This window comes from Acipenser ruthenus, chromosome 8, assembly GCF_902713425.1.
Source record: "Acipenser ruthenus chromosome 8, fAciRut3.2 maternal haplotype, whole genome shotgun sequence".
NCBI lineage: Eukaryota > Metazoa > Chordata > Actinopteri > Acipenseriformes > Acipenseridae > Acipenser > Acipenser ruthenus.
In genome coordinates, this window is record NC_081196.1 from 2963545 (window position 1) to 2991192 (window position 27648).

The following is a 27648-nucleotide window of genomic DNA, read 5'->3' on the forward strand; positions in this document are numbered from 1 at the left end:
CGACAAGAACAAGATGACAAGGGCAGAGTGGGAGGATTCAAAACCAAGTCAGGCTTTCGAGAGATTTCAGTCCATCGGATGAACCACAGTCAATACAAACCGAACACTATCTCCGCAAAGTCTGCTATTGAAATACTGCGAATATGGCTCTGCTCTAGTCAATTACAATAAAAGTCTTCAAAGAGCGATCATCTACAGACACAGTTACACACACTATGTTTTTGAAGTGCATTGTAACTACTGTAGTAAGCTGCTTATGAATACAGAATACTGAACACAGCGCTAAACCGGATCCCCCATCTAGCCTGGGCATGATCCCTCACAAGCCAGCGTTCCCAAACTCCTGTCTCTGAATGACTGAACAGACAGGCATACTGTAACTCCAGGGTTTGAAACTGGGAAAACCTAGAGCACTTCTGCAGAAAGACAGAGCAGACTGATAGGGTTTACAGATTCACTGCACACGGATAGAACAGCAACTGCTGCATTTATTTCTATGCTGTATATTAGGGTCATCAGCATTGCTTTTGGGGTAGTGACTATTGCATATAGTACAATACCCTCTGCAGAAACCTTCCTTGGTTTTTTTTGTAACAGACATATACTGTATAATCTACTACAGTCACACATGAGTTTTCTGCACTGTACATGTATTTTTCAAGTTCATTAGCTAATAGCAGGTTACCCATTTGGAAAAACTGCACTGGTTCAAAAGATCACGCCCCAGGGTGTTCAACAATTCCCAGTGGCCTCTCCGAGGTTACAGTGAAATGGGAAGATGTGCCATTTGAGGCGCATTAGGGCTGGCATTCCGCTTCCTGTGTCAGTGATTTAACACTGACTGCAGGAGGCTGAGAGCATATCAAGAAACGGAAAAGAAACAACCAGGATTAGGAAAAGGAAAGTCAACATGACATGCTGCTGAACAAAAACAAGAGGTATAACCAGAACGACCATCTTCTACTAGGGAAGATGCGCCATACAAAATGAAGCACACTGTAATTGTTTTGATGCATTATCTATATACTTACTAGGGACTAGCTGAAATAAAATCATTGTTTCGAACAAAAATCCTTAATACATTACTTATAAACACAACTCCAAGCAATTGCCAGAATGTGCTGGTTACAACCAACACATCCTGGCAAGCATTCAAGTAGTACTTTTAGTACATTTAGTACATTTAGTACATTTTTAGTACTAAAGTACTTTCTTTCCCACCCCTAATACATAAAGCACCGCTTTCACACTAGCATCTGATGAATGATCAAGTGAAAAAAAGTTTCCTCGTGTGTGCTGGTCTGCAAAAGATTCTGTATTTTATTACAATCAAAGTCAGAACTGTTAGTCAAGTTTCTGGGGGTCACACTGGACACAGCTCCAAAACCTGAAGGAAATACAAGAGGAAACTGCTGACAGTGTGAATTCTTGCAGCGACACGCAGAACTTCATTTGCCCTTTGACCATCTGAGAGTCATGTTGTTTTGAAGATGTTTCTGTAGCAACTAAACGTTTTCCAGCGAGATTACAGCTCCAGCAGGAACTCGTACAGTGCATTAGCACAGACATTCGAAAAGCAAAGCTGTGTGATGCTGCAGGAGCGTGCCGGCAATGTAATACAAGAACAAAACAAAAAAAAAGAAAGAAATAAACTACGGTATAATCAAAACTGAGAGGACGGCTTCTTTTCTTTTCTTAATAGACATTTTACTGACAATACAACCAAACCTGCAGGAAACTCTCTTTACAGTTTGTTGCTTTCCTGCTCTACCCAGCTACAGTACAGTACAGTACAGTGCAGTACAGTACAGTGATGCTTCTAGGCCAAGGAGGTCACTACTCTCCTGAAGCTTAGAGTGAGCCAAACTGGGATTAAAATCTCCTGCACTGGCCCATTTCAATCTCCCACCCCAACCCCTACGCTCTTCGCTTGGTGTAATGAAACAAAATGCCACAGGAAGGATAGATGTCCACTAAAACTCAAAGAGTTCAATACTGTTCTGATGAATGTGCCCGAGCAGTTTTATTTAATTCCCATCTATCTGGATCTGTCTGCCTACCGATCCACTTAAGTACATTAAGCACATCACTCTTCTGTAGCTAAATCTTATAATAGGCTGTCTGTGAGTCAGTGTATTATGACGACTGGAAAACATTACAGAATTCAAAGTCTTTGTGGTTTGCAGCTTAAACAGTATCCTATAAAAGTCACTTCCTGGCAGTGGACAGCATGTTGTTATTATGCAGATGAACTGCATCTACACGTGCAGTGTGCACAGTACAAATACGAGTCACAAAAAAACACAAACACATGGGCTTTGTGAACAAAAACAAAGTGCTCCCGTGTCACAACAAAGTTAATCAGCTCACTGCGTAATCCAAAAATAATGTCATTGGTTAAAAAAGGATTTATAGTTCAATTTCCCATGAATTTTAGTTTCTTTTCTTTCTTTCTTTTTTTTTTTTTTTTTTAAATAAGTCAGTTTTATTTATATTTTAATACGTCAGCTTTATTTATATCTGCATTCTGGATTCTGAATTCTTCAGGGCACACCAATTGTTCAGATACTCAACGTGAGGGCTGGGAGGAAGTCGACTTTCTATTACAGGACAAAACTTCCAAAACATTTTTCCGGTTAAAAATATTTTAAAAACACCAAATAAATTCAATAACCACCACCCTCCTTTTCCCACAAGTCAAAGCAGCTCTCAGGATGCCTGCCCCCACCTCACCACACACCCCCCCCCCCACACACACACTGTACCGCTTTATTCTGCAGAACCCTTTTCTGGTTCCCTTCTTACTGTACATGCTGGTTACAGTTCTTTCCCTTTTTCAAGATCTCAAAATAGAAGAGTTTACGCTGACCTCAAGCAAACACAGTTCCGGTGTAATTTTAACACTGTGTGCTTCCTTATGATCTTAAGTTCTCAATCTCATTACAGGATATGAAACTGGTTAAAATTTCACAATCTCCTTAAAAGTCATACTTAAACTCTGGACACCGGTTAATGCTGCATGACTTACTGTAATGTAATGAAATGCAAAGTGAAAACACTTTTTAAAGGTGTGCTTGCAAAACGTTCTGAAGGAATCAAATCACAGACCCTCTGCAATTATTCCCTACAGTACTGTACATGTGGGGCTGCACTGCTTAAAGGAAGACAGACCTACATTAAAACTTAGTAACTGATGTATGATAGCACTGTGGTTAGTCAGTATTGCTACCCATCAGCCTCTAGGAGGGTAGTCTCTTTAGGCTCAGGAAGGGGCTTGGAAAGATGAAAAGGAAGTGTGAAAAGAAAATGTAAAACTGACCACTACAAACTCTTCCATGCTTCCAATGTCCTGAGCATGATGTCTCTACAGAAACAAAGACACAAACGAAGAGAGAGAGAGAGACACACATTATATTATAGGCAGTGGCAAAGTAGACCAATGCAGCAATCATTCACTACAGTAAACCATTTCAAATAATACACTGTATTCGCTCTTCTTGTGAACATGTGTCAATACTTCTATTGTCAAACAGAGTATCCACTAATTACTGCAACAGTCTAAACGGGTTTCCAAATTGTCCCTGGTTTATCTACACTTACTGTAACAATTCAGACAAACTATTTACAAGTATGATAAACTCTCTATAGCATATAATTATATATAAATATAAAACACACTTGAATGCCTAGATGTACGATTACTTAAACCAAAACTTTATCTGCACATCCCCAGCATTCCCAGCACATCCCCGGCAGTATTTCTTTGCAAGTTCAGGGAGTGAGGAAACAGACAGTCTGCTTCATTTCCCGTCATAACAGATTGGAAGTCGGGTGGGACTGGGCGGCGCAGTGCTGGGAAGTGGAGCTCTGGTTTCAAATCAGACCCATGCTGGCTGTGAATGATCTAAAGCCAGTATCTGTTCCTGTGCTCTACCTGCTCTGTTCAGTATCTGTCACCTTGCACCAGCTGCTAAAGCCATGGCAAGTAAATACAGAACAGCGTATGGGAATTGTCCAAGGACCCCGGGAACCAGGCATGACCGTGCCGCTGAAATAACTGATCAGAAAAGGATCAGCTGTTCTTTTCCAGTAAGGAGTCCTTGCTCCTTTTGGGGCATGCCGGCCTTGGAGCAATGCATCACCACAGAACCAGCAGGGAAGGCTGCTGTTGGAATTTATTTTAGATTTTATCTGGAGGGCTGTCAAAAAAAGTATTTACAGCTTCAGTATGCTGAACTACATACTTCATAAAAGCACAGGGCTTGATTTACTGTGTTTCTTGCTTGTACTCTTTGAGTCTCTGATTTAGAACTGGCATTGACCTATTGCAATGGTGAAAGACAACACATATGAAAAGGTCAATGTTATTCTTCAAGCCCCCAGTTACTACTTTGACAGTTATTATGAACTGCAGTAGACTGTCCACTCTAGCCACTCAAGAGTCCCTTCAAAAAGCTTAATGGCAGTTACTGTATGGGCTTTAAAATGATGGGTTAGCAAATAATTCTTGGGAAACCGATGCTTCTCCGAGCAACCACCCACCCCCCCGCCAACTAATCGTACAATCATCTTGTATTGCAGCAAATATAAACGGTCTAAACAAACCCAATAACAACGCCAACCACTGCAGCCCAACTCATTAATATAAATACATCTCAAATACATCCTTATTTCTTTCACTGGCTCTAAATTCCAGTCTAAAATACATACGGAAAATGTCCATCCCTAGTCCATTTCTGAGACCCTGACCCTCCCAATCCCACCGTTCTTCACACCTGCGGTCTTTGAGCACACAGTGTGAGGAATCTAGGATCAATTCATGACTAATGAGAACATATCTGAAAGTCCAGACCCCAATGCCATGATCTCTCATTCTGTAGGCACGCTGTACTCCACATCAACATGATCTTTACTGTGTGTTTTTTTTCTGTTTGCTCCTGAGCTCCAGCACGCTGTGTGAAATCATACAGAGCAGCGTCAGTCCTGATGTAACAATGCACCATTTGTGAGGAGCTGCATGGAGAGCAGTTCCACTGTGCTGCAGCTCCACCCCGAAGGACGCTCTGTATGCTGCATATATAACATGTATCTGTCTGAACAGCACTTACAGTTGCTACTGGACTATACTGTACATCAATAATGCACACTCAGGCCTTACACATCTGCACTGTCACCGTGGGGAATTGAGATCACTGCAATACATTCAACATTAATCAAATACTGGCACCTCACAGTCACAAGTCAGGCTGAAACTGAACTATACCGTTTTTAACGTGAGGTTTTGGACGTGACTTTTACAGTAGAAAGGTTAGCCATAGTTGTGTTGTCTGAGAATTCATTGTCAGGGTCAAGTCCTGTAAATTGTCAGGGATCAAAACATCTCAACGTCTCTAAAGCAGGAGAACATGCATTCAAAGCACATATTCAAATACTGAACACTGGTGGCTATGGGCTTTAGATAAGATAGTACTGTATCAAGCAGCATTTGAATAGGAAAGTTTTATAAAATGGTAAGAAAAGAGGGAGCAATCTCATTTGCTACTGTAACAAGCGTTTTAACCTGTGCAAATATGTCACCGTACCAAACAGACTCTGACCCTTTAGAAGCACTCTGCCTGATTCACTTCATAACTACATCACTTTGGTAGAATGGGGGAGGTCCTCATACAAGCGCAGTAACACGCTCCACGCTGTTCCAATATGGTCCCATATCCAAACACTGAAGCTGTTTAATGGAACTGGTCTTTACCGGATGCCAAACACCACCAGAGGCATGCAGATACTGGATCAAGATTCAGTTGAAAATAAGGCATTGATATCTTAGGGTTTTTTTTTGTCACATTACCGATGAATATAAACCGATTACTAATTATACTAGAACATTTCAGGAGTTGAAAAAGGTAACAGCGTTTGAAAACAATGTTTGTGTCCAGTAGTGTTGTTACAGATGATATTTCAGTGTACAGTACGCAGTGCATGGTAAACAGACACTGGAACCATCTTTACTTTGCTAAAGAACCGAAGCGACAAACACACAACTATAAATAGAACTGAAAATTAGAAATTGTATTTTTTGAGTTGGCTTATAAAGCTCCTTGTGGTTTATTTTTTCAGAGGAGCCGAGTGGATATTGTGACTTTAGGGCTTGAAACCTGTCTCTTAACAGGACAAGAAACAGCGCTGTCGCACTACAAGTGCCAATTTCAGCTCAACAAAAAACAACAAAAAACCTGGAAAGCCTGGAAACCTTCAAGGCATGAGAATTCAACTTTAACATTTTAAAAAGGAGTGTCATTGGAAGTATGCATGCGTGAATACTGTAGCATTATAAAAACAAGTTTCACCAGCTGCATTACAGGCATACCTGTCAACATTGAGTTCACAAAATACGGGAGCTTTTGTAAACTGAATCTCAACTTGCATGGCTCAGTACGTGAACTTGCCTCGCGCACTGAACACATGCCTGCCACAGGACTCCCCTGGGTCCTAAACTCTGCTATGTACAGACCAACCTGGTCTCACTAGAAAAGCATCGACTCAGTAGCACAATTTGTCTTCCAATTTACGTTCCTGTAAGCACGCATTCTTGCCGCTACCCACAATGCACCAATTGTTGCATTTATACCTTGATGTTTTCAAAAAGAATTGTGGGATACGTCGTTTTAAAACGTTGAAATAATCCTTTGCTTCTATGACTCGATCCCACATATCCCACAATTCTCTTCAACATCCCGTCCCTGCCTATTGGCTGAGCGTCGCAGAGCAAGCAGGGGCGGCACATTCAAATTTCAAACTACGCAGAAACACAGAGCACTTCACTTAAATGTGTTTAAGCTTCTGACTGTCTCTGTTGAACCGAATACTGTTTTGTTGTTACCTGTATTTTTATTTTCATTGGCAGACGTGCTCTGGATGCAAGTACAGTGCTGACACGCCTACAATTATATTAAGCAAGGTTTCGTGTAAATGTATAAAGAAAAAAGGCAGTGTATATTTTAGCACTAGTACAACAAGCCCATGTACGGAATTAAAATGGTTTAAAAGCAAACATATTGGTTGTTGTAAATCAAATAAATAAATCGATATAAATGCAACAATTGGAATATACGTTTTGAAAACATTCAGCCGTGATGCATTGTGGGTAGCAGCAAGAATGTGTGCTCACAGGAATGTAAATTAGAAGACAAACTGCGCTACTGAGTCGACGCTTTTCTAGTGAGACCAGGTTGGTACAGACAGGGATTGCAGTAATCACACACCGGCCGTGAATTATGTAGACATTAAAGGTTTGCTGACATAAGGGGGTTGCATGAACAGTCATGCAAAACAATCTCACTGTTTATTCTCACTTCATTTCATAAACACATAGGCTGTCATTTGGAAAAATAAACTGATCTGCAGTACATGTTGTACAGTACAGGCTCACAGTGAAGCGATGGAAATAAACTGATCTGCAGTACAGTACAGACTCACAGTGGAGCGATGGAAATAAACTGATCTGCAGTACAGTACAGACTCACAGTGGAGCGATGGAAATAAACTGATCTGCAGTACAGTACAGACTCACAGTGGAGCGATGGAAATAAACTGATCTGCAGTACAGTACAGACTCACAGTGGAGTGATGGAAATAAACTGATCTGCAGTACAGTACAGACTCACAGTGGAGCGATGGAAAGGCAGGCCAGTGCTCAACAGCAGCTGTTACAGTAAACCAGAGTCCGCATGGTCTGGTGGTGAATGCAGGACAGGGGCTGTCATTCTTAAATAGGGAAGAGTATGGGTTCAATCCTGAGGCCAGGTTAGTCGAGCACACTGTCTGGAATGAGCACTGGGTACCAACAGAAGTGCTGTAAATGTGCAAACCACAATACTACTACTACACATACTAATACTACTAAAAATACTACTACAAATACTAATAATACTAATACTACTACAAATACTAACACTACTACAAATACTACTACTACTAATAATAGCTATAGTATACAATATTCATGCCATGGCCACCCAGAGCGCTGTACAAAGATCAAAACAAGAGAGCTCTTCTGTACAATACACCCCATGTGTAGCTACAGTAGCTAGCTTCTTTACTGCCAAACAGTCCAAAGCTTAAATGAGTGTTTCAATTTCTAACACATTTCTAATTATAAAAAGGTACTGTAGAAGCATTTCAGACTTGGGTTCGATTGGTCAGATTACAGTGAAAGCGGTGTCTACAGGCAGTGGTTTCCATGTCACAATCCTGTATTTGGTGACCACTCTTTTAAACTTTCTTTCTTAACATTTCCTGACAATGCAAGTCTCAGGAGCAGGAGCAGGAGCAGGAGCAGGAGCAGGACCGCACAGCAGAATGAAGAAGTGGTCACAATCATCAACCAATCAGAGCCAGTGCAAGCACCTGCACGGCTGTCCAATAGCAGCCCACATGAATCGCATCTGGAAGCAGATTTGAGATGCAAGCCAGAAGTGCAGAGCTGAACTGCCTGAAAGCTCAAGTAATCAGCAAGCCAGCGTGACCGACGCAGACATTAGGGTTTTGTAATAGAAGTTACTATAACATAAAAAGGAAGCTGTAGGAGGAATCAGAATGCAAGCACAAACCATGATAACAACAATGAAAAGAGCTGAAAACAAACAGCAAAGCAGTCCCTGTTACCAACGCGATTGCAAGGCAGACTACGAGGGTCTGCCGGGGGACTGCTGGAGCTCTGCTGGGGGGCACATCAGAGAAACACTGCTCTGACTGCGTGCTGCAGGGGGCATTCATTTTAAATCTGCACTGCTTTCCAGAGCACATCCAGTACAACACCCCAATCTTCTGTGATTCTACATCACCAAAGGCAGCCTGGACAGTCTTTGCTCCAATACTGAATCCAGGCCCATTTGCAGGTTTAAGGAGGCTTTTCAGTTTAGGTTGTTTTCAAGAGAAAACAAAACAAAACAAAATCGATAGAGACTGACTGCCACCCAGATGCCCAAACTTACAAGAAAAAGATTGCTGCAAACTCTCAGACTGCACTGCACAAAGTTAGGAGGCTCCAACAGCAAAATGTGAAGTACACTCGCCAAGCACTCCAGTACGTGAGGAGTAGGGATGTTCGATTCCGTATCACTTCCTAAACTTTTACATGCAGGGAATTTCTGTAACCAATCAATCAAAAGCAGCAACATTAATGTTCAGAAGACTATAGGAATTAGCTGAAAGACATTTGTATTTGCTGTGTTAAATCAATATAACAGTGATAACATATTTAAAGAGTTGATGCTGTTTATTAGATTAACTTTGTTATAAAATCACTGGCTTTCAAGACTCAAAAAGTCTCTTCTTCAGGTAATGCTGTTTCATTATAAAATAATCCACATTATAGCTATTCTTACAATCAGAACATGCAATCATATTGGAAAAAAAACCCAATTGTACAGATCTGGAGAAAAGCACTCCAGTATTAAAGTAATGTAATTCACCCAGAGGTACCTTTCTGACTCAATGATTTTCCTTTCTGCTGTACATAGTAAAAACTGTTAAATTCTATAGTAAGAAACACAGCTGAAACGTTGTTGAACTACAGAGTCAGACTTCAATGAATTCTCCAAACAAAATCATTTCAGCAGAACAAAACACCGGGCTCAGATGTGTGATGCGCTGGAGAGCGATATGGAGCAATAGTGAAGTTTCATGGCAACCATGTTAGTTTGAAAATAAATAAATAAATAAATAAATAAAATAAAATAAGTCTAACAGCTTTGTAAAGAAAAGTAATGGAGTCAAACATAACTACTTAATTTCCTTCTTTCTTTTTGTTTTCTTTTTTAAATGAAACAAAAGCCTTCTTACCCATAACCTTCCATTGCGAACGAGGAGGCCCCACAACTTAAACATGGCTGAGAGACACCATGGCCGGGTGCGGAGTGCGGTCTGCCTGCCTGCCTGCCTGCCTGCTCCGGATCCCAAGAGGAAGGACAAACCCTAGAAGATCCTTCAGCCACCAGCTATTCTGCTGATTAGAAAACTTCCTGCAAAAGAATCTGGAGTCCATTCCCGGGGGCTATGGGGAGGGGTATTACTGGGCTGAGCTGGGATGGGCTGCTCCCTTTCCTGTGGTAACAGGAGGGGGAAGTTGGATACAGAGGCACTTGCACAGATGATAGGCAATCTGGACAGGAAGCCAAAGCAGATGTGCAGAGACGGGGGGGAAAAATGCTTTTTGTCTTGTTTTCTGTCATATCAAACTGGCCAAAAAAAAAAAAAAAAAAAAAGGAATGTATTGACGCTGCAGAGCAGTCTGAGTCAGTGAATGCAGCCACACCAACCAAATCATCTAGACAAAGTCACATTTTATTCCCACCCTGCTGTGTCCCATATTGCATTATAGTGTACGCATTTCACTCTGCTTAAATGAGGTATCTTACTAAGTGAAGAATGACCTTATACTTCCGAGTGGGGGAGCCACATGTGAGGTCATCATTTCATCAGTCTTGCCACCATTATCACTGAAGCTACACCTGCCTACAGCACTACTGCTGGCATTTTCAATATTTCAATGCGTGGGGTGATCAGTTTAAGTTTAACTTAATCTGATTAAAGGGTAATCAACTAGAGGGTTGCTCCCAAAGAAATATCACCCACCCATTGCTGTTGTAGCAATATGACGTATAATGTTGCATGGCTACCTCTTATTGTTTTAGGATTGGTCTTACAACACTTTGATACTGGAGGCCTTACAGCAATTACTTTGCTCTTGCGTTTTAAATTTTCAAGTAGATCCCCTCGATGGAATAACAGTGTTATTGACACTCGCTGTCATCTATAATCCTCTAAATTAAAAGAAAGACGAAATCAGCCAATTATAATCCACTCAACAGAGAGATGGGTTCTGGCAGAATGAACAGTGATTTTGTCATCCGTACTACAGTGTCTGAGACCAAGCACTGTACCTCGAAACTTAGAAACTCTATTTAGTCTCAGTTCATTCTGACATTGTAAGTTATATAGCTACTGTACCCTATCTCACATCCTCAATGGTAATGTTGTTTTGAGGTTGACAAGACATGTTTGAATAAACGAACCGTTTAAAATTGTGCAGCACCTATCCAGGGAAGATAGTAACTTGCAGCTTGCACAGCATAACACTACTGCTTGAGGTTGAGAACGACTTCTGACTCGATTGAGGTACTTTACAATCCAGCTACACGTACAGTAGCTTCAGGTTCAAATGCCAGGTGTTCAGGATGAACAGGAGTTTTTTGCTACGTTAGGCCCGCCAGCGAAGCGAGTCCATCTGTCATTCAAGAAGTGCAAGAGAAAGTATGATTAAAAGGTGGCCACCGAACACACATAATCCTATTAGAAGTCATTCAATCTAAATGACTAAGAATTCAAAATGACCAAGTGTGTTTCAAAACTGTCTTTAGTCCTCTCAGACTACGCAGTGTCTCAACTCTTCAATGTAAGAAGCAGTGATTTATTGGGTAAAACAGGTTAAGGAAACTGTTCACAAAACATGTTAAAGCTTCAGTTACTGGTATGTTTCTTGACACGAGTAATTTGAACAAATCACCAATGAACAAAAGTTTAACACACTTGAATAACCTACAGTACATATTTCTGCAAGTGTTTACTGTACCGTTCAATTGGGTAATCTTAGATTTTTTTTTACCTAGATGTTTCTTGAAATATTGTACACTGCAGGACTACATTGCTTGGAATTAAATGAATTTCGCAAATGACTGTACATTTAATTACCACAGAGCTGCTGACTAATGACTAAGCAGTAATGCAATTCTAAATGAGACTGCTGGTATGAAATTGAACTGGCTGTTTCATTCATTAATATCATAGTGATACTGAAATCAGACAAACCACTATACAGATTAACAAGTATGCTTAATAGTTCTATGCTGTGTGAATGGGTATTTGAAAACATTTTTTTAATGATTTTGAGACAGCTCAGTAGCGGTGTGTATTTGTGTGTGTAAGGGGCTTAGACTCCTAAGATGTTAATTTGCTGAATGTTTAATTTGTTTTACATATATAGGGAGTTTTCTAACCAATCCATCAAAAGCAGCAACATTAATATTTATAAGGCGACAGGAGTGCAGCATTTCTGTGTATATGGAAAAAGACAAATATCAAATAAATAACACTGCCTGCGTACTACTGAATAAACACTACATGTGACCTCTATGCCTGAAATGCATAGCTTTAATAGTTAAACCTTTAGGAATTTTGTTTAAACATTGAACACGACTCTAAGCGAGTACGACATGCAGAAAACACAAATCCTCACTTCCTTCCTGTACTCCCACCCTGACTTTCATGCACGGTCTGAGCCGCCCAAGCAGAGAGAGAGGAAGCAATGTATAAATAAGAGCAGCTAAATCCCAGCAGGAAAACAGCTGTCAGAGCCAGTGTTAGCGGAGATGTGTTACAGCACTTTTTACACGGCAGCGCAGCCCTGCAGCCCTTCAGAAAAAACAATGAAGAAGAGTACTGGCCATGAAACAAAACAGGAAGTGATAAATCTGAAGCTACGCTCTCAACGCCACCCTTGAAACCCTCATGCTGCAGAGCAGAGACGAGCTTCCTCGCATTCATTACAGACAGGACCCTAGCTGCAGTGCGCTGAAAGCAAGGAAAAAACCTTGCGGCTATCTGACCAGGCTTATCTTTAAAAACTCAAGGCTGAGCTGTATTCATGAATTTTCAGCTACTAAATCAACATTCAACACTGAAAAAAAACACAAAACAAAAAAAACAGTTGCTGTGAGATAAAACAGAATATTTCAACCACTAAAGCTTGACAGCAATACCATTCAAATCACTCTGAAACATATTGCTCCTGTTCACATATAATTGGATACAGAGACCACCAGACTCTCAGAACGGACGATTCCCACAATGAAACCCCCATTAAAGAGCAGCCAAGGTGCACTTCAGGGATGCTGCAAAATAAATATTTGAGCAGACTCTGAGCTCTAACAGAAAGAGGTAATTTACTGAATCTAAATCAGTGGAATCTGCTACGGTGTACAGCATGCATCTTCATGAGAGTCCTATTCAGACAACATGCAATACCCCAGTAGTTTCCAGCTTTTTAAATGCAGAGCAGGGACAGCCACAACGCAATTGCTTTAAAAGATTTAAGCAGTGAAATAGAATTGCTATGTCATACTAGTCCCAGGGCCCTCTTTTGAACATCACTCAAAAACGCCTTAGAGACTCTACAAACAACACTGCAGCAGGTTCAGGTAAATATTAACGACCAGGACTGGAACAGAAAGGAAGATCCACAGTCGAATTCTACAGCTCTGCAATTACTGTCATTGAATAAAAAGTAAAGCTGGAGGTAGGATAGAGGGTGCACTTAATGTAAAAGCCTATGGGTTAGCTTTTACATTAAGTGCAGTTCACATATTAGTATCCCCATACATGATATTGAGAAGGAAATATAGCTAGCATTTTTTATTATGTGAAAAGCATGGTTTACTGCACATGAATTGGTACTGGTACTGCTCGCTGATTCTGATTCATCGGACCTTGATAACACCCTGCTCTATACTGTGTTTGAAGGCAAGCTTTTCTGTCATTATTAATATTATTACTGTTTTCTGATGTATTTAATGTTTATAATGTTAAATCAAAGCGTACTGCAATACATTATTTAACCATTTGAATCTGAATCTGAAAAGGCAGGTTTTCAAAGTGTAGTGCCAACTCTAAATAAATAGATGCATTTAAAAGTAAATCGGCATGGTACTTTGAAGTCCTTTTGATATAATTTCTAAACAGCAAATGTCACAAAAAGTACAGAACACTGTAGAGCGCTTAAAACCCAATTAATTTATATTGGCTTAAGCCGTCACCTTTCATGGACAAACAACAAAACACACACATATAACGAATCAGAAATGGTTAACGTCACCAATCATTCGCATGCCCTATACAATTATGACCTTGCTCAGGTCTGGCTTACAAGGTAAGAAATCAACATTGATTCACAGAAAGGACAAAAAGGCTTTCAATTCACAGTGTGGGTGCCTACCAGATTTCAGACAAAAGAACAATGCTACAGCTCCCAGAAAGCAGACTCCCTGCAGAACAGCTTCAATAGGAAGCCACACTTCATACAGTCCAGGGTCATTACTGTACTTTAAAAAACGGGGCAATTCACAGACTATTAGTCTGTGCTCTCAAGGTACTTTGCTGCAAATGTGTAGCATGTTATGGGCTCTTATTTAGAGCTGCCCTTTTGGGATCTGAACCAAAGAATACATAACAAGAAAACAAAAGCATATTAAAACAGCCTGATTTCATAAGCATGCATTTCACTATTACTAAATGCTATACAGTAATGTATCCGCAAATGAACGATTCTTTCATGTCTCTATTTGTTGCAACAGATTTGCAGCAATACTGGTCAGTAGACCAGACCCTGTACCGCTGTGATCTCCCTACAGTCCGTAATAAAAATGCTAATTTTTCCAGAACACACTGTCTGATGTCTTTGTTTGACAGAACAATAATGCCACAGTAAATGTCTGCGTTCTGGGGTGGATTAGAGTTAATATCAGAGGGAGAGAACAGTCTGTCATGTGAACTTTACTGTAAACGTCCCGGAGCAGATGACACAGCCCAGGTAGATCATTTAGAATGGAGTACTGTACAAGTGGCACTGAGCTACAAAACAAGCACAATCCGTGTCATACAGGAATGTCTGCACTGTCATTACATACCATTTTCATACACAAGGAGGGCTGCCTGTAAGGCGGTGAAATTGTTCCCCTCATAGGCTTAAATACATTTAAATGCCACCTACATTTTTTGCAAAACAAAAAGGCAACAAAATTGAAACACACATTTATTTCAATTTTTTTTTTTTAAACGTTTTTTTCAATATTCCGTCCAATTTACCACCTTATCGGCACCCCTCCTATTATGAGAACTTCTTTGTTCCATGTGAGGGCACAGTACGCTTGTTTTATAATCTCTAGTGTGCTGGGATAGTATCCAAGGTGTGTGCGACACTTCTGAATCGTGCACGTTTTACACAGGATCGGGCATTATTATATATTCTGAAAATACCTGAACATGTAGCCTGTGTAAGATGACAGACACTTCCTCGAATCCCCCCCTAGATTCTGATCCATTGAGAACGCGTGTGAAGGAAGCTCAAGAGCGCTAGGAGTTCTGTAATAATGGATGTGCTGTATAAGCACAGGCGTGTCCTCCAGTCAGCCGGCTGCCAGGGCTATAGGACCCTGTGGGGGAGAGAACAACAACAGGCTGCCCTCGCAGGCAGCGTGGGTCGAGATTGCTTTCTTTAGAGCCTAATACCCTGCGAGGATGTGCCCAAGCGAGAGAGAGGATGGGCATGCTTCAGGAGGTTACGCAAAGTCACTTTTACTCCCAGCATTTTTAATCCCAGCAGTGACTTTATAAAAACAACACCAACAGCTTGTGCTGCTCTGCTAACTGCCAGAGGTAAAGGAGACCTTCCAAACTATCGCTGTAATACCACTGAAGTGTCCATGTTTCTGTATACTGTAGGCTACCCACTGAATAAAGATACAGGTCGTTTTTAGGTCTAAAAACTAAATTACAAATGAAAGGTGTCATTTATCACATAAGCACCTGTTTTTCTTCTTTTGGCACATTTGCCATGATTTAAACTAAAACGCAGTTTACAGTACAGTAGAAATAAAACAAAAAAAATTAAAAATGGCTTTTCATTTAAATTGAATGTAACCTAATTGTATTACATTGTACTTCAGGGCAATGGGAAGGTATTTAATAAAATAATAATACACTTCAAAACTGGCTGATTAATACACACCAATTTGTATACTGGGGGAAAAAAAAAAAAAAAAACACATTTTAAAAAGAAAAAAGTATTTTATTCCAGACATGCAGTTACTAAAATCTGTAACGAAAACCGCAGAAGCAGAATGAAAGGACCAGATGGCTCTAGTAAAGACAGACTAAGCAGGATTAGTTTGCTATCCAAACTTTAGCGCACTGCTCATCCGCTTTTAGTCCCTGGCTTTGTTTACATGGGACGAGTGGTGCAGAAGGTTCTGCTGCTTACTGGTTTAGGAAACTCACGAGCCCCAGTGGCTCCTCCAGTAAAGGCACCTCCATGTAGAGCAAGGAGCTTGCCGGTCTGAAGCCTGGTCACGCTTATTAGCCGATCTTGGCTGGGAGTCTGCAGGGAGCTCTGCATTGGCCTCTGTGCTCTGGGTTAGGGAGGGGGAATATTCTGGGGGTTGGTTTTGCCTCACCTTGCAACTGCCACCTGCAACAACCATGGCTGACCTCCCCCATTATTCTGTATTAGGGAGCAGGCCATTGTTCCTTCATCTCAAGGGCATATCCCTTCCCATTGTTATACAAGTAAGCTGGGGCTGCTCTCACGCTGTCTCTCTCCAGTTAAGCCTATACGTACGCACTTATGTCACTTCCTGTTCCGTGTGGTCTGTCTGCATTCTAGAATGGTGAGATACTCTGGACTGTCTACAGAGCCTGCCTACTAATAAAGCTTTTGGGTCCAGTGAGCTGATTGTGTGGCCTGTCTTTATTAGAAGTTCCAGTCTGAGATGAATTGTGAAGCTGTCCTGCTCTAGGCTATGGACACATTTACAAACCCCAGATAAGACCACTCTTGAAACACAAAGGCTTTGTGTTCTGCCTGACAGGAAATAGTCTGATAATTTATGTGCGCTTTACCATACCCGATTCACATGACTTGGTACATCAGTGGAAAAAAAAACAAAAAAAAAAAAAACAGTTTCAGTAATTCAGTTAAATATATACTGTAGTAATAAAAAATAAAAAATAAAAAAAAACAGATCAAATCCCTGAACACTAAATGTGTAAAGCCCGGTTCTAACACTTACTTTAGATCTGAAAAGTTTTTCTTTTGGTTTTTTTATATAACACAGGCAATCCATGACTGTGGAAAGCGAAAGCCTAAGCACTGATACTACACTGGTAATGCAGCTTACATAAAACAAAATGACAGCTAAAGGGCACAAGTTCAGACACTGATAGATTCTGAAAGGGTGATGCTTGTTCTTCATGGAATCTGCTACTTCGTTATACTGCTGACATTCAATATTTTATACTGTTGGCATCTATTACTGGAAAACCTAATAAATATAAATGCTGTTAAGTTCCTCTTTCAATATCTCTGTTATTACCAAACAAGGGTTTTGCTGAGGGCTGGCTTGAACATGGTTGCCCGGGGAAGGTGCCTGAAGTCTCCACCATGCTCCTCAAACCACAATTCTGGCGTGGTAGATGGGTGGATGATCAGCGTGAAAGTAGCCATCACCATCAGGGTGAAAATGCAGCACTGTCGGGTAAACATGATCCGCAGGCATGCTTAAGTAAACTATGGCAGCTTTATAGAGCTGTAGGGATCACATATCACTCTACAGGACCAGCCTCATTTACATCTCTAATTGAGGAAGATGCCAAATGAATCAGGTAGAGAGGTCCCAATAGAGGACAGGTACGTATATTTGTGTAAAAAACAAAAATAATAATAATAACTTGATACCCGCAACCCTCCTTGGCACATCTGGAGAACCCCTCTGTGTTTGGTACCAATGCCAGGTAAACAGCTCTGACACATTAATGAGGGCTGCTGCTATTTGCGTCCATGGCAGCACAACATCATGCTGGAGACGTGCCCTTGTTAGTGCCATTAAAAAGCAAAGATCAGTCCAATCGAACGGCAGTGGCCTCTCAGTCTACTAAAAGCTCATGTGTACCTCCTTTGTGTTATTGATTGAGCAGTCCACTTAACTGTGAGGGGTGGAAGATGATCCCTAATTATCCAGGACCAAAGACAGCCGGGTCCCATATTGACCTGCGTTTTCCTATAAGACATTAATGACCTTGTTTTATATTTACCCTTAATGGGTATTTAAGCTTTTAATAGAGGCAGGTTATTAGCAATTAGACCCAAGCAATTTATTTCATATTATTTATTTTGTTGCAGATTCTTTGATGGTACATTTTGCTTTTAGTTCCAAAACCAGACCTATTCTAGAAATACTCACAGCCTCTATTAAAAGAAAAACATGGGGTATGATGAATACTCAAAGATTTGTCCTCCCAATAAATCTAAGCAGCACACAAATGAGATTTGAATGTTGTTGTTGCTTTTTCAGACAGTTCAGCACTTTGTAAAGATGATGAGCTACATACTGTACAGTATGGCCTGTTCAAGCTGTGCTTATAAAGACACAGAAAAGCAGGTCCAGATGGCACTGCACAGATTACATACCATCTGCCATGTGCTTTGCTGGTGACAGAACTGGATGGGATTCTGAAAAGCGTGTACGTGTACAGCTAGCTGCAAGCAATTCTCATCCTGCAGTCACAAAGATTTGCGGTAGCTTCTAACTCTTCCACATTGAAAATTAAAGGAGGGCAACTAAGCTTCCCTTGCTTGCACTCTAAATTGCACAGTACCTAACAAAGCTCCCTGCAGAGGCTTGTGGTATTCACTCGTAGTCAGAGCTCTGCAGAAGAACACTTTGTGAAGAGCGATTAATACCTAATCTGCACCCACTGTACTTGGATTAGTGCTTAAAGTACTTTTTTATTTTTTTATTTAGTCACATCTAATGATTTTTACCCCAGTTTTCTCCCCAAATTGGAATCGCCAATTGTGTTATTGATCCCAGTTCACCGCTACAACCCCCCGGCGACTCGGGAAACGTAAGCTGAAACACGCGTCCTCCAAAATGTGTTCCTGCCAATCCGTCATTTTTAGCATTGCGGATCCACAGCGAAGCCATCAGACCTATAGTGCCGGAGGACAACACAGATCTGAATGGCTCCACTGCAGAGCCGCAGGCGCCCTATCAGCCACAGGGGTTGCTGGTGAACTGTGGATTGCCCTGCCGAGCTGCGGTACTGTTACTCCTGATCTCACAGCAGCTAACGGATAACCCGAAACCAGGAGCGAAACCCAAACTGAAAAATAATCAAATCATGGAAAACCAATACAGCCTTCTGCTGGAGTTAGTCTGGTAAATATCATCATCTGTTTTTGTTTCTTAAATCTGGTCAGCACACTTTCTTTATTCAAGTCTGTTTAAACTAGTGTACTGTATATTGATTTAGACTACTGTGTGTATAACAGCTGGATCAGCTGAGTAATATTAACAATTAATATTAACAATTCAACAAATTAACAGAGAGCATTTGGACAAGCTCTTATCCATGTAAATAAAACTTTTAACAAATGAGACTGGGAAACACCTGTATTTCTGAATTACCGGTAACTTAGGTTTTTTGTCAATCAGTCTTGCAAAACACTGGGCTTCCACCCCATATAGCTAATCAAAGTGATCGTATTATAATGCCTTCTCTTAAGGTTCTAAAGGGTTATGTTTAGTAAATTTGCAGGATTCATAAATCAAACCATTTGAAACCAGTACTAAAGAAAAGCCCAGCGGACACATCCGAGATCAAGGAGACATGTAAGCTGTCTGCATCCCAGCCTTGTTGATATGTTGCTCCGCCCCAGCTGTGCAGTAACAGGATGCTCGTAATTCGTCACACACTAATTTAAAAGCAGAGAATCTAGTCTTTTTATTTTTTAATGTTCTCAGTGTTTTTAGATCCTACTACTTCACCTGGTAGGCTATTCCGTGCATTTATAATTCTTGTGTAAGAAAGTGTGTTCTATAATAAATCCTTTCTTTTTTCGTTCACGGTTTACATAACTTTAACAGCCTGCGTCGCTAATGTAGAAATGTACAGGGAGAAAAGCCCCAAAGTCTATTTCCTCTAAAACAGAAAGCTCAAGTCACTATGTTATATTATTGATACCAGACCTCAAGGTAATAATAATGGTAATATTAATAAAAGGTGCTGATCTAGACTACTGCACTAATTAAACAGCATCGTCCTCCACCAGGCAGCGAAACTATAAAAAGCTCCTTTGCCAAGGTGAGAAAACACAGGATTGAACAGCTGGTGAGGAGCACTTGAAATTAGCTTTATTTGAGCACAGGTACTTCAGGTTTCTGCTAGTGTATTTCTGTCGCCTTTCCACTTCAAAGACAATAAAACACCAATTAGAACACACCTAGTACTGTAACTGAACAGAAAAGGCCAGAGCAGCTATAGCATTGGAACAGAAAATAAATAGCTTGGTCTAAAAAGGGGTATCTCAGTGTAGTGTCTACTGCATCTCAATGGGCCCTGAAAAAAACATACTATGGATTAAGGCTAAACAAACACCAAGCCTTCCAGCAGAGAAGCACATCAGGTCAGTAATCGAAACTGAACGGGTCCCATGTGTTTTTCCTGCACTTGAGTGCGGGAGAAGTCTGAAGCTTGGCGTCGTGTTACATAGCAGGCATTTGAACAGGAAGGATGCAGACATGCGGGAGCTGCTCTTTTGCAGAGTGGAACATCATGGTTGAGTACATTACAGTGAAAGGCTGTTAGGCGCTATACAGGACACAGCCTCCTTGCATTTTCCTTTTCAGAAGGAACAAACACACACACTGGCGATCTATAAATAAATCTTTCTGATTGTTATTTATTTCAGCGGGATGCCATGAAACATAGCTTCTGAGTTTGTTTTGAACATTTTGATGTCAATTGATCTGTACAGCAGCTGCATTGCAGAGTGTGCAACAAGCACGGGCTGAACCACACTGGGAGAAACCGCTCCAGACATCTGTCTCTTTCCGATCCTATGAAAATTCAGAATGCGCGCAGCAGACAGGCAGAAGCGGACCCCCATCCTGATCTGCTATTAGATGAATCACGAGTGCCTGACCCGGTGGTAAGCAGGAGTGCGTGGCTGAATGCCCACAGTGTCACAGCATCAAAAAGCTTCAAAGCTGACCCCCCCAGAACAGCACTGTGCGTCAGAGAAAATGTTGTCCTTTATGACTGCTTTTGACGCCACCAGTTAGTCCCCCGATTGACCACAAAATGCAACCCCCGATTCCATGACTTCTTCCTGGACGCCAGAGTCCCACAAACACTGCCTGGCTCCTTGTGTGCTGCAGCTCAACCAGGAACAGATCTGATTTCAAACTGGTTTTGTTGGAAAGTTTAGTTTGGAGAATATAAAAAGGTAAGCTACTGTAATAAAATATTAGGATCAGAAATCTTATTAATGCTAATGAATTTACTTCTGTTGGGTTATTAAAAGTTTTCCTTAAAAGACCACCTCGCTAATAAATGTTACTTTCAAACAGTTAAAACTTACATCACAACTCCCTAAGACTAATGGGAGACTAATCTATTTTTGGGATGTTATATAGACTCCAACACTGTACTGTGAAAGTGTATGTAAAAAAACAACAAAAAGCGTATTAAATTCTTCCCTCACAACAAAATCCCTGGAGTCGCTGTCCCAGCTCTGTAACCACAGAGGGCCCATTTCAAGGGTACACTGACCTCTTTGACTGCTATAAGCTGCTGTCGTCATCAGTCTGCTCGCTCCTTTTTTAAATATGTAAGAGCACACAAGGACTGTGGTTTCAGCATTATACAGAGCTACAGTTGACTCGATGAAACATCCACTCCCTCGTTGCATAATGCTCGGTAATTTACTCACCTTAGCAGACATTTAAATAAGGCCACATGGTGAAGAGGGGACTGCTGTAGGCTAGGTCACAGAGGAGCAGGCCCTCAGCTCTCTTTGCAATTGAACTCCTTTACAGAAACCAGGGTGAAAACCCCCTAGGCACAGTTTTGCATGCAATGTGCTTAGAGTACAGGCAGAGGGCTGCAGGTGTTTGACACAGTAGCCGCTCATGAGGAACTGATCGGAACAAATGGTGGTGGTTCTGATTCCGCTGATTTTTCTGTATGAAAGACTGGTGTACCAGCCTTGCCCACTCCACAGCTGGCTAGCTGCACTGCAAAAAAGATCCCATAGTAAATGCATTATGGACTTTGAGTTACTTTGTCACTATTGAACTTGATTTACATCCTTGCTGTCTGTTTCCACTCCTAAAAGAGCTCTCGGAAACAGCATGTAATCATGTTAGATATGATCTCAGATCTGGCCTGTTGGCATCGTTTTTATCACAAATAAAAGAAATTCTAAATTAATTGGTGAGCAACTCACTGTGAAGGTTAGTCACTGGTGTTACAGCTACATTGCCAGCAAAGCATCAGAAAACATTGAACACTGTTCCTGTTACATTTCAGCCTGCCTTGTTCTCATACTTTCTCCATCTTTAAATTGTGTAGCTCGTCAAGCAAGCAGCACTCTGGTCTGGTTTGACTACAGTGATAAACATTCAATCAGCCAGCCAGCAGCAATGTAGACTAGGGGCATTCACTAACAAGCGACGGCTTGCAAGGAACAGTGTACATTCAGCAGGTGCTGGAACAAACAGATTGAAGTGCAATCAAGCTGAAATCTTTTAGGATGAACCGGACAGCAGGGTCTAAATAGAAAGCACATGCTCTGGCAATGTAAGAGAATGTGTGGGATATACAGGGCCGAGAGAGAGAGAGAGAGAGAGAGAGAGAGAGAGAGAGAGAGAGAGAGAGAGAGGTTAAGTATGGCATGAAAGTGAAAGTTACATGTAGCAAGTTGTAATACGATACCAAGGGACTTACAAATGAATGTTCAGCTCAATGCACAGTGATCATAAACTCTAATCCTTCAACTATACATTTTGGGGAATCATACGAAGAGCTATTTTGGCTTTGACAGTCACTAGAGAGCTGTGAATGTGCGTCGCAGACACTACAATAATAGTGCAAAGTTTCAGTCAACCTGCCGTTATTGCAAATTAACACCAGCGGGCGGATGTTTGCAAGGAGCGAGATGAATAAATTAACATAAAAAAAAGCACACCAACCTTTGCCCGATCGGAAGGAATAAACGTTGCTGCGTTAATAATCTCTGTTTGGAATAGGATGTAAATGTTTATATTCTCCCAGACCACTCTGATTACACAGGGAAAACATTTCCACTTTAAAACATGTCCTAATGCTCTCCAGGCTGGGGTGAGCCACTGGCATGTGTCATGATACAGGGATTGCATAGCATGGTGGATCAGCAAACACACTGCAGAGCTGCTTGTAGTCCAAGAATAAGTGGTTCTTGAATGAAGAATAAATGTGCTTATAGTTGGTATAAATACACACACCCCCACTTTCTCATTTAAGTTTCAACTTTTAACAAAATAACAGTCCATCATTAATGATGTTTTTTTTATTGCTAGGGGTGTCTCTGTAGATTCCCTCTCATGAGATCTGACTCCAGCTCACACTAGACTTAGAGCCGTTTCACTACATCATCACAGTGGGGTTTCAGGCTGCTCTGCCCCTGAAGGAGAATCCAATCCTGCAGCTAAACCATTACAGGAGAGATTAAGAAATCAATAGAACGCATTTCCGTGTTTCAAAGGCTATTTTTACTCCATAAGTGAGAAACTACAGCTGGTGACTGCTCTCAAAAACATGTTAAATTGCAATGCTACGCAATAAATTATATTTGTTGATGGATCCATTTTTTTTTTTCTTTCTCAGAACACAAAAACGATTATAGGAAGAGTCCCACAGTGTTTTACAGTACAGTGGCACCAAAGATTATTCAGAGAGCCATCATAAGTTTCAATATCCAGTTATATATAATAGATTCAACTGTGCTTCCAGTAAAGGTAAGCCCCTAACTTTAATTCATAAAAAAGCTTTTGGCCAACACTGACAACTATCAATAAAAAAAAAAACAGTGGGGGGAGGGGTATTGTGACAGTATAGATGGCACAGCTAAACTGTAGTTGTAAGTTACACTTTGCTAATTAAACTAGTCTGTCTATGTATTTATAAGGCAGGTTTCAGAGGAGTTCTTGAAATGGACAATAAAAATACAGGACAGTGTAATGCAGTAAACAGGTGAAGTGTTAACAACACTTTCTAATGAATAAGGAAGGAAGGAATGGAAACTGAAGCTTAAGAGATAACCCTTTAGCGCCGACACGAAGATGGGTTTTTCATGTTCGTATATTCTTGCAAAATTTAAACAAATATTCAGATTTAGTTTTTTTTAATTTTGAAAAAATCTCTCAGGAGTAAAAAAAGAAATCAAATCCTGGTGGCACCCCACTAAACTACCCGTTAAAGAAAAGAGATAAACATCTCTCCTGAACAGCAGAACATGTGTTATTTACTTAAGACTCATGCACTGGGTTCCTTTGCATTGTATCTTTTTGATAAAGTCATTTATAAATTCTGTTATGTGAAGGAATACAAACACATATGGTCATTTCTGCCACAAAACCCCTTTTCAAGCAGCGTTTGTTGGAATACTTGGCCATGCTTCACTGTACGCGTGAATGCCTCTAGTAAAAACCAGCACAGGACTCTCTACTTACACTGGTGGTTTGGGCTTCATCCTCTCCCATCGAGTCGTCCACAATTTGATGCCCATTCTGTGAAAAGAAAACTTACATCAAACAGACAACAAACACAACAGTCCACATGGTGCACATAAAACAGCAATACACAGAAGAACACCCACGCTAATCAGCTGGGTTTATGGTTTTTGTGCTTTGTGGCAACAAGTGAATGTGAGATGAGCAAATGAGATGTGCTTTGTCATTTTAGAACTGCCTGATTAAACTCATAATAAAACCAGGAACGGATTGAACTGCTATACAATGGGACTTATTTCCATCCCTGCAGTGACTCTGCATGTGAATGTATCCAATGGGGAAAGTGAAAGTAGCTTCTTTTAGTTTGTATAGTCAGTGTACAGTACCTACATACATTTTTCATGTATACAGTACTGCCTCATATATGTCAGAATGGCACAGAGAGGCTGTTTACTGCATATAAAAAGCATCTGTACTGTTTAAAGATTCTGCTAACAGGAGTATACCCGACATTTCTATACCAATAAGTCTGGATACAACCGATGTATCAAAAATGTTGTCTACCATAAGAACTGTTTTGATCTTGAGCTTGTAGTGGGTGCCTTTGAAAGACAAAAAAACAATGCTGCTCTTAATATAGCCTTAAAACCATTCTAAATTGAAGTTGCTGATGGCACAGGAGATTAGCATAGAGCAAATGCTTACCAAACCAATCACAGAGTACCTTCTCCCAAGTACTAAAACTAATGTGTGTTCAAGCTGAAAGTCTGACCATTAGATTTCTGGTCAGAATTCGGAAGGCAGCTAGGAAAAGGTCACCTCTAAAGTGGAAAAAAATGGTAGTGCTGTACATCTGCTGTTTGTATCTTAGGGCAACGCACACACAGACACAGCACAACACAAACAGTAACAGTGCTTGTTAAAAGCACATTGTCCATAATGACGGGGTGAAGTTTCCACCCGCTGTTAGTCAACGTGCATCAATGCTAGGATACTCATTAAGCAACAATCTCTCAGAATATATTAAATTATAAATGAAAATGTTGTCAAATTGCCTCGCTGAAATTACTTCAGTCCAATGCTGAATATGAATAAGCTGCAGAAAAAAGGGAAGCTTTTCATGTATTATGTATACCGTTAGCTCGGGCGCTCTCTCTCTAAAATTATTATTTTTATTGTTGTTGTTTGAAGGGGCGTTTTTCAGGATGGGGGGGGGGGCAGTCAAATGCACACCCACGACAACACTGGACTTCTTCATCTTCATACACCGTCTTGATAAACAACTTCTCATTACTGCGGTCCACTAGTCTCCCGTTCTGTTCAAGACGGAGTATTACAGCACCTCTACTGCTTCAAGCGACTGTGAATTACATATTATATTATTTATTTTACTGTAGTGTAGATTTTCTGCAGTAAGAAACCAATATTTTGGGCCACAATACATTAAAATGCATTTTAAAAAAGGTATATACAGGCTTTATATAGCACGTTCTTCACTATATAGCAATTTAAATTGTATACTTTTTTTTACATTAATCAATGTTCCTTTTTAAAGACATTTCTCAATGTAGGAGTTAAAAAATAATAAATACATATTGAAAAAGCACCATAAACCCCTATGATGAAAGTTTTTTTTTTGTATTTAATAAAAAGAAAAAAAACCTCGACAAATCAAGACTACAGGTATTTTGTCAAGCCCTCTTTCTTTGAAGCGGTTTCCCGCTGTGTGTTTATATGCACACATTAGTAGTCTAACTGCAGTGGCTTGACAGCGTTGTCAGTTTGGACTGCTTCCTTTGTCCTATCTTGAAAATTGCAACAGAATCGCGTAAGTCAGGATGAGAAAGCAGCACACGCAAAGCTGACTCAACGCAGCTCTTCCGAAACCAATACTGTGCTCCCGTCAGTTACCGTCGATACCATTTATTAATATAACAGTACCTCTTACCACTCAATCTATTTCAGATTCGGGATATTTCGACTGTAGCGACCGGAGAATAGAACCACCGAGTCGGTTATTATTAACTTAGTCCGGAAGTTCAACAATCTCACTGACAGCTAGAGACACACTGACCGTGGGCTCTGCAGTATTACTGTAACACCATCGTATTTAAAAAAGCTACGACTGTCAGATATCCTTAATTACTGATCTATACTGATCATATTTAACACAAGCAACCAAACAACCCAGCGACACGAGCTCCTTACAATGTTTTAAAACCACACTACTGAAAAACAAGACTTAACACGAAACACTTCTGGGTTTCCCCTCTTCCTCCTCTTAATCTTAGAGAAAACCACAAGTTTAAAACGGGTACACCCGCCCTTGTTCGAAACCATACTTACAGTAAATGTGATCCGTTCTAACAATGTTCTCACGTTATAAACACTACTTGCAGAAGTTTTTTCCCCCAACGCACTTGTGTACATCGTATACCCATCCAAATTCAAGATCCACTGAACGACTAACTGTGATCCCCAATAACACGTCAGTTTCCGCACTGGCAAACTGCCTGTGTCAATTCTGTGACACATAAATTACTCTGCGTCCTAATCTCGTGTCATTTCTCAGATAACAGAATACAAACAGTTCACCGTAAACTTACCTCACTCTCCAAATCCTCCACAGCCATCTTCTGCCACGGGTCGGCAAGTAGTTGCGCCAATGGCATCTTTGCAAGAGGATAAAATGATGTACAAAACGCAAGTGTACTCTTATTCTGGGAGAAAAACGTATTTATGCTGGGAGGCGCCCCCGCTGAATCGGAAGGGGGAAACTATCCAAAGCGAATACAAGTTCTGAAATCGCCCCGTCGACTTTCTCCCCTGTCTGGCGTTTCCTCGCTCACTGCTTCCGCTACTCTCAATATGGCGCCGCAGCTCAGCTTACCTGTCTGTCACAGCGAGGCTGCGGGCGCTACGTCACAGAGAGGGGGCGGACCCGGGAGTCACTGCTACAGGTGAGCCGGCGTTGTGGACGAGTTGAGTGTTTTAAGACACCTCAAGGTGCTGGGTTACTTTTGTGGGTTAATATACTTTTGATTGATTTTCAGCGGCAAATGCCTGCTGACCAGTTTATTTTAAATATAAAAAAAGCAAAGCTGACCTAAAGCCTATCAGTTTATCTTGGATACAACGGGGCAATTACTTTCTGTAGAAACATTGCGTTTCTTAAATCATGTAACAGATAAATCCCACTATTCAGTATATTTGTATTCATGTTTTCATATAGTTCATTTAATGTAATTGGATTAAGTGCTTGGAATGT

The 27648-nt window shown here is 40.8% G+C and overlaps 1 protein-coding gene across 5 annotated transcripts in view; it reads right to left on the reverse strand.

Annotated features, from left to right (window-relative positions):
- LOC117971026 (ribosomal protein S6 kinase alpha-3) overlaps positions 1-27341 on the reverse strand; it is a 57937-nt gene extending 30596 nt beyond the window's left edge. Inside the window, exons 1-3 of one of the 5 annotated variants that reach the window (XM_059028060.1) lie at positions 26987-27341; positions 24381-24437; positions 3320-3364 (exon numbers count right to left, since the gene is read on the reverse strand). In XM_059028060.1, the coding sequence (XP_058884043.1) occupies positions 3320-3364; positions 24381-24437; positions 26987-27052 (168 nt within the window). In that variant the 5' untranslated portion in view covers positions 27053-27341. Of the gene's footprint in view, positions 1-3319; positions 3365-9840; positions 9951-24380; positions 24438-26986 lie in introns of those variants that run through there. The other 4 variants (XM_059028059.1, XM_059028061.1, XM_059028063.1 and 1 more) reach the window with 4 other exon arrangements.
- Positions 27342-27648: the final 307 nt, after the last annotated feature.